General features: G+C 37.5%; 1 protein-coding gene across 1 annotated transcript in view; it reads right to left on the bottom strand.

Moving 5' to 3' along the window:
- The window catches only part of CBFA2T2 (CBFA2/RUNX1 partner transcriptional co-repressor 2), a 37,717-nt gene extending 21,889 nt beyond the window's left edge, over positions 1 to 15,828 (bottom strand). The window contains exons 1-3 of the mRNA XM_068987135.1: positions 15,711 to 15,828; positions 12,786 to 13,027; positions 834 to 923 (exon numbers count right to left, since the gene is read on the bottom strand). Coding sequence (XP_068843236.1) covers positions 834 to 923; positions 12,786 to 13,027; positions 15,711 to 15,828 — 450 coding nt within the window. The remainder of the gene's footprint in view (positions 1 to 833; positions 924 to 12,785; positions 13,028 to 15,710) is intronic.
- Positions 15,829 to 16,386: the final 558 nt, after the last annotated feature.

Here is a 16,386-nt window from a genome sequence, read left to right as displayed (position 1 = left end):
ATCCGGTGAATATGAACAAGATCTATAGATAATACTGTATCAATGTTAATTTCTAGATTTGATCATTAAATTATTCATATGCATCATGCTTGCAGCTTATTCTAAAATATTTGTGGAAAAAATAATAGGAAGAGAATAATGATGTGATAAAATATTAACATTCAGAGAATCTGAATTTTACTGTACCATCTTAAAACATTTTTGTGAGCACGAAATTAATTCAAAATAAAATTGTCTTCTTTTATATGTAAATTTAACCCAGACTCGCCTATCAGGGATGCACAATAATTTTAAACAATGTCCCCAAAAGCTATGTTCCAGAGGACCATTAATTCCAGAGGATGTAATTAGAAATGAGACTAAATGGGGGGAAGAGAGAAGCAAACAATGACTTCCCACATGCTCTTCTACCCATAGGGTTAGTCCTAACTGCAAAGGCCTCTGTTTTGACAGCCTCCACTGATAACACACACTCTTTACCCACTGGCCACAACCAAAAGAGTGTCCAGTTACTTCTTCTGCCAAGAACCCAACCATCATGTCATGCACACACCTCTAGCCCACCCCACTCCTGTTCCCCACCTCCCACCTGCTCCTTCTGTGTGTCATCAGCAGTGTCTGCATATAAACCACAACTCAAGGCTTTTGCAACTCTCATCTCACCAAACATAAACCTTATCTGAAAACTGCACTCACATTTTCTCTAGCAGCCTCAAATAAAATAAAGATATGAAAATTGGCAAGCTGCCCTGCTGTAGATCATAGAAGAGGGATCAGTACCAGTTTTGAAGAAATGCTGAAGATAATTTACAATCAGTAGTTATAAAAATTACCTTGAGGAATGGAATAACAAAAGGACGAAGAGGAAAGTTTGTAGCCTCCTGGAGCTTGCAATGGAATTCCTCAATTGTTACTGTTGAGTTCTGAAAAGATAAAATAACACTGTTCAACTTCAAAAACTGGACAGTGTTCTCCTAACATAAATCTGACAGTGCTGAGCCCTTTGAAATAATGAGGATAATTCCAAAAGCACTATTGTGAACCTAGATCCCTCTCAAAAGTTAACCAGATTTTGTTTCCTTTATGAAAGAAATCCAGCCTCTTTGATTTTCTTCTGAACTGTCCCAAATCTAATAAGTCCCCCATAATGTTCAGGAGCCTGGGCAAAATAGGGCACTGCATTCCTCCCATGAAGAGTGGCACTGAGGTCCTCTGTCTTGAGGGGTTCATCACAAGTCACCTTAGGTACAAGTAACCAAGAGTACAGTGTTTCCAGTTGAACAGTTCCCAAATTAGTCCAGGATATCAACTTAATGACTTGGAGCATCATTTCTTCAGTTCATTTCTTCACTGGTTCTGCCTACCTCCTAGCATCAGTTCCGTAAATCTTCTAAGCTGGAAGTTAATAACAAAAATAGGTGCTCTTCAAGTGGTTTGTTTACAAATCAGAGTACCTCCAAGTGAGCAGACTTCTACTAGTTAGATTTTAGTATTCCCAGGGAAGTTTTCAGCATTTTCCCAGTATTTTTTCAAGTCCTTCTTTAAATTAGGATTCTCAGCTTCTCTAAGAGGATTATAACAATACAAATATTTTCTTCAAAGTTCGCAAGCTATTTTTATTTTTACTTCAATTCCTTAAAACATAGCATACTAACTTAAAAACAAAACATTAATATGAATTCTTGCTTGCCTAAAAGAACAATGACGACTTTTAGGATTTATTTATATAAAATCAAGTGTTCAAAGATGCAACATATACCACACAAATTATTCATCAGCAAAGTATTACTTCTTAATAAGAAGAAATGGAAAATATATAGGTCCACCAACACAAAACTGCATTAAAAATTATAATGTATTTATTATTAATAATGCATTATTATAATGCATAATACATTAGAACACTTAGGGTGGTAGATTTGTATGCATAAATGAAGCAAGATACATATAATATACTAAGTGAAAAACCAGTAACACAGAAGTATATTCCAATAACATGTTTTTGAAAATAATACACATACATTTATATAATATTTAAGTATCTGGAAGGAAAATTACAATGGTAGTTATTTCTAGATGTGAAATTATATTTGATTTTCCAAACACAGCATATAATATTGAGCAAAAACTAAAATATTTCTTTAGAAAAAAGAATGTATCAAATTTAACCAGGTTAAATGAAAATGTTTGAATAGCTTATCCCATTTCATATAAAAAAATTCCTTTTAAACCTGAGTGCCTGATTTTGTAAATGACAGGCATATAAGACAACCAAATCTACTGACAATCAGGGAATAAAAATTAAGTATAAGAGAAGGGGCCTCCCCGGTAGCTCAGACAGTAAAGAATCTGCTTGCAATATGTGAGACCCATGTTCAATCCCTGGGTCAGGAAGATCCCCTGGAGAAGGAAATGGCAACCCACCCCAGTATTCTTGCCTGGAGAATCCCATGGACAGAGCAGCCTGGCGGGCTACTGTCCATGGGGCACAAAGAATAGGACATGCAGCTTGTGGGGTATTCCAGTTCCCCAACCAGGAACTGAACCAGGGTGCTCAGCAGTGACAGCATGGAGTCCTAACCACTGGGCCACCAGGGAATTCCTCAGATGTGATGTCTTGTTTGAGGTCTGCTCAGCTGTTGAATCTACAGACACAGGTCTTTTGTTATATTTTCAGCCTTTATTTTAGCCCCACATTCTTTCTTTCCTCCAACTATGACTCAGATTTCTTTCAAGTCCCCAAGGTTCTGTTTATGTTTTTTTAACTTCTCTACGTTGTATAGACTGGGTAGTTTTTTCAAGTGCTCTAGCTTCAAGTTTATTGATTCTTTCCAGTCTATTGTTGAGTCCATCACTGAGTTTTTATAATTTTGTTATTATATTTGTCAGTTCTCCAATTTGCATTTAGTTCTACTTTATTGTACCTTCTATGTCTTTGCTGAGACCTTTGTATTTCTTCATTTGTGTAATTGCTCACTGAAGCATTTTTATGATGGCTGACTCAAAACCCCTGTCACATATTTCAAATACCTGGGTCATCTTGACTGATGTCTCTTAAGAGGGTTACATTTTCTCTTTACACTCAAGATGGTCATGTCTTGGTATAAGCGACTTTCTGCAGTATACTGGATGTTTTGGGTTCTAATACTCCATATTTTATCTAGATATTCTGTTTTTGAGGCATCGTCCATCACTGTGCCATTGAGAACAGGAGAATCTCTGAACCTGCCAGCTGCGGTAAAATCCCAAGTTTCCCACTCAACCTCTGTTGATCTGAAGAGGAAAGAGGGGTTCCTTATTGATGGGCAGTGGTGGGAGCTCAGACTCCCCACTAGGTCTCTTATGGGAGAGGGAAGGTTGTACAGTATTATTTTTTTTCCTGAGCTGGTCGACTACAATAGAGTGATTTTTGTCTAAAAGTTTTCTACCTTACTTGGATGATCCTCTTCTAGTCCTTTGGCTAGAAAGAGGTGGGTTTGTTGTGGTGGAGGTTTTTGGTTTGCTTTTGTCTGCACTCATTAGCATTTCCTTGTTACTGATTTTTCCAGACCACAGTCCAGGATACATGATGAAAGCATAAAACCAAGGGAACTCACTGCTATGTGTTTCCTTGGGTCTCAAGGTCACTAGCCAATCTGCCTTCTTCTATCTTCAAGAGTCTTAATTTTGCTTTATGTAACTGTTCATTTTTTTTTTTTTTTTTTGCTGTATTTTTCAGGAGGAATAGGAAGAAGTATACCTTTCTGTTGGAGCTTCCCTGGTGGCTCAGATGGTAAAGAATCTGCCTGCAATGTGGGAGACCTGGGTTTGATCCTGGGTTGGGGAGATCCCTTGGAGAAGGGAATGACAACCTACTCCAGTGTTCTTTCCTGGAGAGTTCCATGGACAGAACAGCCAGGTTCAACTCGCAAAGAGTCGGACTTGACTAGAGTGACTTACACAAACCTTTTTGTTACATCTCTGAATCAGACTGGACATGACCAAATCATATTCCATTAAACTGAGGTACTGTCATTTACTCAGGCATTTATAGAACATTTAGCTGGTTCAATTTTTTTTTTTGCCTTATAAATACTGTTAGTGCACATTGGTTATCATTTTCTTAGGATGAATGTCAAGGAGAAATACTGGAAAGTCAAAGGAATTGTCGAGTTTAAGGCATAAACTACCTTCCAGAATGTGTATTTTCAAGATAAGTAGCCAGAGTAGAAAACATTTATCTTTACCTTGCAGTGGAAATTGCCACCCTTGCTTCCTGGTATAGTTAGGGACAACCAGGACCTTACCTCTTACACAACAGAAATACCAACACACAGGTAAACTAAACTCTGGCTATGCTACCTATGTGACCTTTTCTGACTTTGCAAGCAAGCTTTCTCCACATGGAATGACTGTGCATTTATATATGCTTGCCAAATCTTAACCATTCCTTACGTAAACAGAAGATCAAATAAGGCTTTCACGGATTGGGGAAATATAATCTAAAGGTGTTAATTTTCTACCAAATTAGACAAAGTTTTCACCAAGAGGGTAGAAAAAAAGAAAAAGAAAAGGGAAAAAGGAAAAAAAAGACAGGAAAAAGAACAGACTGTTAAGCTCAAATGTAATACGCATAAGACAATCATTTTATTTACAAATAATGAGTTTTGTTATCTTTCTCCAATCCTTCTATCTTATTTACTAGGCTATAATGTTCAGGTTTACAGAGAATAGACTTTCTATCTGGTTCATATTATCTGAGGGAAAGCTTTTGAAATTTCACCATTAAGCAGAGGTCTGCTGAAGGTTTTTGGTTTATACATACAACTGTCATCAGATTAAGAAAATTCCTGCTAAGTGTGCATTTTTTAACAACAAATAGATATTAAATTTAACAAACACTTGTCTCCAAATATAGTTTCAATACCAATTACTATAGATTACATGTTTCTGTAAGCCCTCAAATTTTCTACATTGAAACTTCATTTCCAATATTTGGAAGCACAGCCTTTGGGAGATGACTAGGTCAGGACAGAACCCTAATGAACGGCATTAGAGCTCTTATAAAAAAGATCCGAGAATGCTCTCTTGACCCCTCCGCCCTGTGAGGACACAATGAGAAGACCAGGAAGTAGGCTCTCACCAGGCACCTAATATGCTGAACTTTGATCTTGAACTTACCAACCTTGAGAGGTGTGAGAAATGAATATTTGTTGTTTATAAGCCACCTATTCTTTAATATTCTAAGAGCCTAAAAGGACTAAGATGCTCATCTTTTTAAAAATCTATTTTAATTAGAGGATAACTGCATTACAATCTTGTGTTGGTATCTAATGCACGGCAATGTGAATTAGCCATAAATTGATATATATCCTCTACCCCTTGAGGCTCTCTCCCAACCCCCGCCATCCTATTCCTCTAGGTTTACACAGAGCACCAGGCTGAACGCCCTGTGTTACACAGCAACTGCCCACTAGCTATCTATTTTACACATGGTAACGTATGTATTTAGATGCTACTAAATTTGCCCCACCCTCTTCTTCCCCTGCTGTGTCCACAAATCCATTTGTCTGTGTCTGCATAAAATGCTGATCTTTTTTTAAAAATAAGCTTATTTATTTTTATTTATCTCTCTATCTAGTTTTGGTTGTTCTGGATCTCCGTTGCCGGGTGGGCTTTTCTCCGGTTGCAGCGAGTCGGGGGCTACTCTCTGGCTGCAGTACACAGGCTTCTCATTGCAGTGGCTTCTCTCGTGGAGCACAGGCTCTAGGATGTACCAGCTTCAGCTGCTGTGGCACGTAGGCTCCACGTGCTGAGCCACGTTGTGGCTCCCAGGCTCCAAGGCATATGTGCAACAGTTGTGACACATAGGCTTAACTGCTCTGCAGTATGTGGGTTCTTCCCAGATCAGGGACTGAACCTCACTCTCCTGCACTGGGCAGGCGGATTCTTTACCACTGAGCCACCAGGGAAGCCCCAAGATGTTGATCTCAATGAAAATCTCAATATGTGAGTATATAAACTGGCATGAACTTGGAAAAACAATTTGGCCCTATATACTAAATTTATATACATGTATACCCTATGAAATCACAATTCCATTGTTCAGTGGAATGCTTGCATACATGTACTATACATAAAAATGCTCATTATTTACAATGGCCTCTGTACAGAATAGACAATATAGTTGGTCAACAACAGCTAACCTTAGGAAGGCCTGCTTGCAAGGTTGGGGCACTGACTGGTGTCTAGGAACTTATAATTTCCTACACTGATACAAAACTTTTCATAACTGAAAAAGTGAAAGCATCTCAAGTATTCATCAATGGATGAATGCGTAAGCAAAACATAGTGTGTATGTGTGTGAGTGTGTGTATAATGAAGTATTACCTCATCTTTAAAAAGGGAGAAAATTGTATGACATGCTACAACATGACTCTAGACTAATAGGGTGAACCTTGACAATATTATATAAGTGAAATAAGCCAGCCACAAAAAGATAAATACTGTGATTTCACTAATATGAGGTACCTAGAGTGGTCAAGTAGAATGATGGCTGACAGAGCTGAGGAAAGCGGAATCATTGCTTAACGGCACAAGTTACAGTTCCAAAAGATAAAACGAGTGCTGAAGGTAGACGGTGGCTGATGTTGCACAACAACGAGTACATTTAATACCAGTGAACTATGCACTTAAAAATGGTTAACATGAAAAACATAGTTAAGGTGGTAAATTTTGTGCTATGTGTATCTTACCACCTCATGATCAAACAATTAAAAAATCTGAAAGAGGAAAAAAACGAAACTTTAACCCAAGCACAACCATTTAAAAGAGACAATTGGCTATATCTACATTTGGCTCAGATGGTAAAGAATCTACCCACAATTCAGGAGACCTAGTTTTGATCCCTGGGTCGGGAAGATCCCCTAGAGAAGGGAATGGCACCCTAGGCCAGTATTCTTGCCTGGAGAATCCCATGGACAGAGGAGCTTGGCAGGCTACAGTTCATGGATTCGCAAATTCGGACATGACTGAGCAACTAACACTTTCACTGTCGAGGACTAGCAAACCACTCCAATGTGTCCTCGAGATGCTTTCTCTTGAAGTCTTCTCTGCTCTCCTTGAGATAGAGACTCCAAACAAACAAACAAAAAAGTATATTTTCATAGCTCATAGCTAGAAAAAAATTCGTTTTGTGTGTGCATGCACATGCAAATGAGCTGTCATTTTTTCCTTTTACTCTTGAAATTAAGCAGATCCTACTTAAAGTAATTTGCTGCTGGAAATGGCATCAGACAAATTCTGATGTCTACTTTGCTTCCAATTATGTTCAAACTCGTTTTGACATTTAAGGTAAATTTTATTAGTCTAGAGTCAGAAACTTTTCTATGGTACTCTAAAATCTGACCAATAAACAGACCCCTCCCTCACCCCAAACAAAGAAACAAAAACACCATCCCTCAATGGATAACAGTACTATTTTTACAAGCTCTGATTTATGCTAAACATTAACTTTCCTTCTAGGAGTCTGGAATTTTATACATGCTGCACAGAGTGCCTATTTGCCCAGGCATCGAGTGTTTAATGGGGTTCCTTGGGTAGAAACATCATACAGATGCTGCTGTTATCTTCAGATGGGTGAAGAGTGAACTCTCTCTGACCACTCATGTAGGGGAAAAAGGAAGCCTACACATGGATTCTTCCAGATCCTGACTGCGTCTCACCTTTCTGATCCAGCTGTGTATCCTTATTATACTTCTGTATTAAACCTCAGCTCTGGGCACAACAATATGCCAAGTCCCGAGAATTCTAGCAAATCTCAAGATGTGGGAGCAGTGTTGGGGGACCTATGATGCTGCCTCAAAATGTAAGAAACTCAAATGTTCATTGAAAAGTATAAACTGTGGTTAAGAATTCAGCTGCCAATGCAGGGGACACAGGTTCGATTCATGGTCCAGGAAGATTCTACATGCTGCAGAGCAACTAAGCCTGTGCAACACAACTACTGAAACCCTTGCTCTGGACCCCACGCTCTGCAACAAGAGAAATCACAGCAATGAGAAGCCCATGAACCGCAGATATAAGTATTTTTAAACGGTATAAATTGTGGCATATTTCTACAATGAAACATTATACAGCAATGATAATGAACCACCTACAGTTATACAAAACAACAAGGATAGAATCTCGCATGATAAAGAAGTCATTTATTACATTTTGCCTTGTATGAAAGTGGTTTCTTCTACACAATACTGAGTTATGTTTTAAAGCAGCAGTTCATAAACTTTTTAGTCTCATAATCCCTCTAATTATTGTGGGTTACATCTATCAATAATCTGAAATAAAACTGAGAATTAAAAACACTTGTGACAGATACAAACTTTTGTAAGGAAATAAGAACCAAGTCTGCAAATGCATGTCAGATACTACCGTAGAACAGTTGGCCCCTGTTCCATGGATGAAGAGAGGGGCGTGCATTCCTGGGATGCATAGGATATCTCCTACTGAGAGCTACTTCTTCAGAATCAGGAAATGTAACTAACCTACCACATACATAAAAATACAAATAGAAACGTAGACAAAATGAGGCAACAGAGGAATGTTTCAGACAAAGGAAGAAAATAAAACCCCAGGAGAACAGGTGACGTAGAGACAGGCAATCCGCCCAAGAAAGAGTTCAGCGTAAAGATCGTAAAGATGATCAAAGAATTTGGGAGGAAAACAGATATACAGAGCAATAAACCAGACCCTTTCAAGAAACAGTTAGAAAATAATAAAAAAAAACAACCAAAAAGAGGTGAAGAATACAATAACTGAAATGAAAAATTCGCTAAAAGGAATCAATAGTAGACTAAATGAGGTAGAATTATCGATAAATGAGCTGAATGACAAAGTATGGAAATCACTGCCACCAAACAGAAAAAAGAATGAACAGAAATGAAGACAGTGTAAGAGACCTCTAGAACAACATCAAGTGTGCTAATGTTTGCATTTATAGGGGACACAGAAGGAGAAAGAAAGAGAGAAAGCGTCTGAGAAAATATATTAAGAGTTGATAGCTGAAAACTTCTTTAACCTGGAAGCCCAGGAAGCACTGTCCTATACAGGATTAATCCACAGAAAAACACACCAAGACATATTTGTAAACAAAATGACAAAAATTAAACAGAGAATATTAAAAGCAATAAGGGAAAAGTAACAAGTAACATACAAAGGAACTCCTCTAAGGCTATCAGCTGATTTTTTTGGCAGAAACTGCTAAAAAAAGAGGAGTGGCACAATACACTTAAAGTGATGAAAAAATTAGGAAATGGAAACGCTTCCTGGTAAAGGGAAATATAAAATAAGGGCAGGAAATCATCCATACACAAGCTACTGGAGGGGGGGGGGGTAGACAAAAGTAGCAACATTTCTGTATCCACAATAAGCACTTCAGGGACACATAAAATAATTAGATGTAAAATATAAAACCCAAAACAGTAATCATGAGGGGAGCAGAGTACAAAATGCAGGGTATCTAAAACTCTTCTGAAAGAAATCAGCAACTTAAAACAAGCATGTGTATATATATATAGATAGAGAGAGACTACTATACAAAAACCTAATGGTAACTGCAAAACAAAAATCTGTAATTTTACCTACACACAGAAAAGGAATTCAAATGCAACAGCAAAGAGAGTCATCAGATCACAGAAGAGAACAAAAAAAGAAAGGCAAAAAAGGACCTAAAAAACAAATCCAAAAAACAATGAACAAAATGGCAGTGTGAGCATATATACTGATAATTACCTTAAATGTAAATGAACTAAATGCTCTAACCAAAAGACAGACTGGCTGAATGCACACAAAAACAGGACCCATATATATGCTGCCTAAGCCTGGTGGGCTACAGTCAGATAGGACCAAGTAACTGAGCATGAGGCATGTGCCAGATCTCGAGACACATAGACACTGAAACAGGAGATGGGAAAAGGTATTCCAAGCAAATAGAAATCAAAGGAAAGTCAGAGTGGCAATACTCGTAACAGACAAAATAAACTTTAAAGACTGACTGGGAATTCCCTAGTGGTCCAGTGGCTAGGACACCATGCCCTCACTGTTGACGGCTCAGGTTCAATTTCTGGTCGGGGAACTAAGATCCCACAAGCTGAGTGGCATGGCCAAACCTCTCCCCCACCCCCACCAAAAAAAAACCCAAAACAAACCAAATATAATGATCAAAGGATCAACCCAAGAAAACAGAACAATTGTAATATATATATGTACCCAACACAGGAGCAATATACAAGGTAAATGTTAACAAAGGACCTTAATACTCTATTTAATCAATGAACATATCACCCAGACAGAAAATCAATAAGGAAATACAGGTCTTAAGTGACAAATTATACCAGATGGACTTAATTGATATTTATAGGGCATTCCATCTGAAAGCAGCAGGATACTCACTCTTTTCAAGTGCTAATGGAACATTCTGCAGGACAGATCACAGGCTGGGCAATTAAAGCATAAGAAAACTGAAATCATATCAAGCATCTTTTAAAACACAAACACATGGAGGTTAAACAATATGCTACTAAACAACCAATGGATCACTGATGAAATCAAAGAGGAAATAAAAAAAAATTACCTAGAGACAAATAAAAATATGACACCCCAAAACCTATGGGTTGCAGCAAAAGTAGTTGTAAGAGGGAAGTTTACAGTGATACTACTTTGCCTCAGGTTATATGAAGAATCTCAAATAAACAACGTAAGCTTACACCTAAAGCAGCTAGAGAATGAAGAAAAAACAAATCCCAAAGCTAGCAGAAGGAAAACAGCATAAAGATCAGAGCAGAAATAAATGAAGTGGAGATTTAAAAAATGATCAGTGAAACTAAAAACTGGTTCTTTGAAAAGATAAACAAAACTGATAAACCTTTAGTCAGACTAATAAAAAAAGAGAGATGGTCCAAATCTATAAAATAATAAATGAAAAAGCAGAAGTTACAACCAATACCACAGAAAAACGAAAGACTATTAGGAGCAACTATATGCCAACAAAAGGGACAACCCAGAAGAAACGGACAAACTCTTAGAAAAATACAATCTGCCATGACTGAACTATGGAGAAGTAGAAAATATGAGTGGGCCAATTACCAATAATGAAATTAGATAAGTAATTTAAAAACTCCCAACAAACAAAAGTTCCAGACCAGGTGGCTTCACAGGTGAATTATACCAAACATTTAGAGAAGAGTTAACACATATCCTCTGGAAACTATTCAAAAACGTGAAGAGGGGCGAATATTTCCAAACTCATTCTATTAGGTGACAATTACCCTGATAAAGATATTACAAAAAAAGAAAATTACAGGTTAATACCATGGATGAACACAGATGGGAAAATCCTCAACAATACTAGCAAACCAACTCCAACAATACTTTAAAAGGATTATACACCATAAATTTCATAAATCAATCAATGTAATACATGACATTAACAAACTGAAGAACAAAAACCATATTATCATCTCAATAGACTCAGAAAAAGCTTCTGATAAAATTCAGTATCTGTTTATGATTAAAAACTATGTCTACCAAAGGGGAAAGTGGGAGAGGGACAGATTAAGAATTTAGGGTTTACAGATACACAGTATTATGTATAATACAGATATACAAAAAGGACCTGCTGTATAGCACAGGGAACTATATTCAATACTTTGTAACAATCTATAATGGAAAAAAATCTGAAAAAGAATATAACTGAAGCACTTTGCTGTACACCTGAAACTAACACAACATTGTAACTTAAAGTGAAAGTGTTAGTCCCTCAGTCCTGTCTAACTCTTTGTGACCCCATGGACTGTGGCCTACCAGGCTCCTCTGTCCATGGAATTCTCCAGGCAAGAATACTGGAGTGGGTTGCCATTTCCTTCTGCAGGGGATCTTCCCAACCCAGGGACTGAACCCAGGTCTCCCACATTGCAGACGGATTCTTTATTGTCTAAGCCACCAGGGAAGCCCCTCTTTTGCAAATCTCTCTGCTACATAACTTAATAAAAGAGAGCTGGATTCTTCTGCATTTAATGTGTTGCAATATCCTATATCATATAATCTCTAGAAAATTTCATTGAACAGTCATGTGAGAATTAAGAGTCAAAACATAAGTAATACTTTAATATTATTATGAAAATGCTTTTTACCTCCTGGGCTTCCTGAAGAAATCCAAGGGGTCACTAATTACACTTAGAGAACTGCCAAGTTGTGTGAATCATCCTTATCACGTAAGAGGCTAATATGCAGGAGCACAGTGTGGCTTTTAGTTGAGGTAAATCTTGAGGAATTCAATTTACAAACATTAAGAACTGGTAGGTCTTTTCTTACATATACTGAGAGTTGAACCCTCCCAGGTGGCAATGTAAGAAAATCTCTAACTTATAGCATGGATTTGCCCCTCAGTATAGAAAAAAAGATTATATGTACCTTGAAAATCCTAAAGAAATTGTTATTTGTATGAGGAAACAATGCACCAGGCACTGAATATATTATTAAGTAACAAAACTTAGTGGAACCTCAATGGATCTGTTGAAACTCAGTTTTAAGACAAATTCAAAGTTGCTTAAAGGAATTAAATTGATAACCATTATCCACAACTGAAATCCATGATTCAACAATATTTTACAAATTAAACTAATCCAGATGTAGAATTTACCACACTGCTACAAGTTTGGGAATGAGGAGAAGTATGCATAAATTTCTCTGTTGGCTTCGGTTCTGAGCCACATACTCAAAGCAGTCGTTGACAGTGATGCCGTACTTACCACCAGTGCTAGAACAAGAGTCCGCACCTTCTCCCCAATCTCAGGTGAGATGTCATTGCCAAACTGCTGCAGAGTGGTGAGGAAGCGTTTCAGCTTGCTCAGCTGCCGAGCACCACAAGTGGCTGGCAACTGTTGGTTAGTTAGCGCAGATGATGTGGAAGAGGCAGGACCGTTGCTGAATCTTTGTGGTGGTGATGGGGCGCCGTTAAGGGTAGGAGGAGAATGGTTGATGCCATTGCTCACTAAAAGAAAAACTTGGTTTAAGTGCAAATCACAATGATCTCTGTTAATTTCTTATTTTTGCATTCTCTTTCATTTATTGATTTTAATTTTTTAAATCACATGATAAAAGCGTATAGAAGACATTGATTCAGCCCTCTGAGACAGACTGCCAGATAAGAAATGGTAACAGAGTAACATAGACATGTTAAGAGAGAAGAGTGTGAGAGCCACAAGAGCAAAGAGAAGGGACATCTAACTTCTGCAGGTGTGGGGGTGGCGAGGAAGGGTAGCTTTTAAGACTTCTTGCAATGGGTTGCATGAGCAGAATCTGGTAGAATCCTATTTCCGAAAGGACATTGATCCCAATTTCAGACTCCCAAAGAAGCAAAGCAGTCAATTAAATATGAAAATTTTTTTTTCTACTCCATAGGTTTATTGACGTACTCCTACAATGAGATATGTATCTCTTTGACCATTCAGAATATTCACGTTCATCAAAATCTGTTTTTCTCTGCCTTGATAGTGCCAAGCGTTTTCTAGATACCATATGGGACACCTCCATTCTATATTTCTGGTCTAATGATAATACATGTGATTAATTACAGTTTTCCTATTTGCCCATTGTTCTGAACACTGATTTCTTGTAGTTTTAATCTGGAACACAACTCTAGAGCTATGATCTTGGAGGCAAAGTTCCTTCTTCCCTGATGAATGAAATAAATATGCCTAAGTGTCAATAGATTTTTATTTAATCATTTCCAGGCCTGAAAATTTAGCAAAATAAAACAAGGTCTAAAAACATATCACCTGTATTAAGAAGCATTATTTGACAGACTGTGTGACAGAGGAACCTGGCAGGCTACAGTCCATGAGGTCGCAGAGTTGGACATAACAGAAGCGACTCAGCATGCGTGCATGTTGCTCCTACTAGGTTTCATAACTTTTTCCTGTGCTATGTACATGTGCCCCTTATTTTACTTACCAAATTATACTTAGTTCTTTCTGTGTTTGCACTGCCTTGAAAGACTATCCACTTCTTGATAAATAAACATCTGTGTATATCATAATGAGCTACCAAAGCATATATTAAAATGTTGCTAAAAGGCTCACTGCATAAAAGGTTAACAGGCTAAGAAAAAAGATGGTGATCTTTCTACTGTCTTCCAGGAAAGGACATTAGAGCTACTACTGGAAAGGAAGGTTCAGGACTCAACCTCAGCAATTCAGAAAATCAGCAGCAAAGGTGTTCACAGAAAGGACCATTGCCACTGGAGAGCTGGCCTCTTTTGACGCAAATCATAAATATAACACATTACCATGCTTTTGGCCACTCTGATACTCACTTGGGCTGTTTTACAGTTTCTTCAATGAAAGTATGTGATCACATTTTCTGAAATAACACATATTCACCCCTAAACAGTCAAGTATGGAGGTCAAAAGGGCTCAATTTAGTTACACATACAGACACACACAGAATTCTACAGTGTGTATCTTGAAATCTGAATGACAGTCTAGATTTAAATCTGTTTCACATCAAAGATAGGACCTTTAGCTAAGGCTGTTTAACTGTGAGACAAAATTACAGAAATTAAGGGGAAAAGATACCAAACTTCATATCATAAATTCTGGCTCAAATTGTTCCAGTTGCCAGTTACTTAACTTGAAATGTTTTGGGACCATAAATAATTAAACCTTCTTTTTAAAATTGAGGTTTTAGGGCAAATTTGATTAAGTTACTGGGTTTGGGGGAAATTCAGCTTTAGTAGATAGTACCAAAAAATGCTCTTATAAACAATGTTCAAGTTGCTCCACACATACTCTCACCAAGACTTGATGTTCTATTTCATTCTGAACATTCTTTTGGGTGTACACAGTACTACACTGGTTTCAGTTCCTTTTTGACTAATAAGGCTGAGCAACTTATTATACATTTATTGTCTTAATAAGATTGTTATGGACTAAATTATATCCCCCTCTCAAATTCTTATGTTGAAGTTCTGACCCCAGAGTACCTTAGAACATGACTGTATTTGGAGACAGGGACCTGAAAGGTTAAATGAGGTCATGAACCTAGGTCGTAATCCAATATGACTATTGTAGTTATAAGAAGAGGAAGAAGCATCAAGGACGCACATGCACAAGGAAAGGCTATGAGAGGACAGAGCAAGAAGGCAGCTCTCTTCAAGACAGAGAGAGAGAGCTTCTGAAAAAAACCAATCTGCTGACATCTTGATCTTAGACTTCTAACCTCCAGACCTGTGAAAAAATAAGTTTCTGTCGTTTAAATCACCCAGTCTTTGGAATTTTGTTAAAGCAGCCCTATAAACTAATAAAACAATCATTTTCTTTTGTAAAAAAACCTTACCATGACACTCGTGGAGTAGTTCAATAATTTTATAAAATTTACTTTGAATCCTATGAACCAGTATAATAATTGAAAATTCATCCTTTTAGAGTCAAAGAAATTAAAATAGATACTTTTAAGTCAAAAATATGAAAACAAAATATTTATACTACTAAATTTCCAAGTACCTGAAAGAGTTATGTACTATTCCCTGAGGGAAAAAGAAACAACCAAATATATGTATGTATGTTAATAGCCATTAAGAAAATGTTGAGTAGTGTATATAGTAGACTTAATGACATTCATTTAGATCCAAACGTCACTGTGAACCACAAATCCAAGTAACTAAGAAGTCTCACATGCTGTAGGAGTGAATGACACGGGCCTGGGTCCTCCAGGATTTATTGGTGGAAGGGGTGGCATGGTGGGAGGTGAGGATCTTGACTGTATCTTCACTTCCACTGGAGATCCAGGCATCGCTGGCACCCTTTTGTCAGCACCAACTGTAAAGAATAAAAGGAATGGAAGTCAGAATTTCCTATAATAAAAATAGTGACAACAATCTGAAATATTATGTTGGTGCAAACGTAACTGCCATTTTTGCATTGTTGAAATTTGCTGTTTGATAGTACAATACATTCTTAAATAAATGTGGTTATGTTATATACACATTTCTCCTTTTTTTTTTTGTTAATGACATCACTTGCCATTTATTTTATACTTACTTTAGAATAGGAAAATGATGTTAGACAAAAAGTAAATTCAAGTAATTTTCTTATTTGAGTTCAAAATGGATCATAGAGCAACAGAGACATGCATTTGACCCAGGAAATACTAATGAACACACAGTGCAGGGGTGGATCAAGTTTTGCAAAGGAGACGAGAGCCTTGAGGATGAGAAGTGCAGTGGCCAGCCATTGGAAGCTGACAATGACAACCAAGAGCAATCAGCGAAGCTGATACTCTTGCACCTACATGAGAAGTTGCCCAAGAACTCAACGTCGACCATTCTATGGTCATTTGGCATTTGAAGCA

This window comes from Capricornis sumatraensis, chromosome 15 (assembly GCF_032405125.1).
Source record: "Capricornis sumatraensis isolate serow.1 chromosome 15, serow.2, whole genome shotgun sequence".
NCBI classification, from domain to species: Eukaryota; Metazoa; Chordata; class Mammalia; order Artiodactyla; family Bovidae; genus Capricornis; species Capricornis sumatraensis.
The sequence above is the reverse complement of the archived record's forward strand: the minus strand, read 5'-3'. Positions and strand labels throughout refer to the sequence as shown.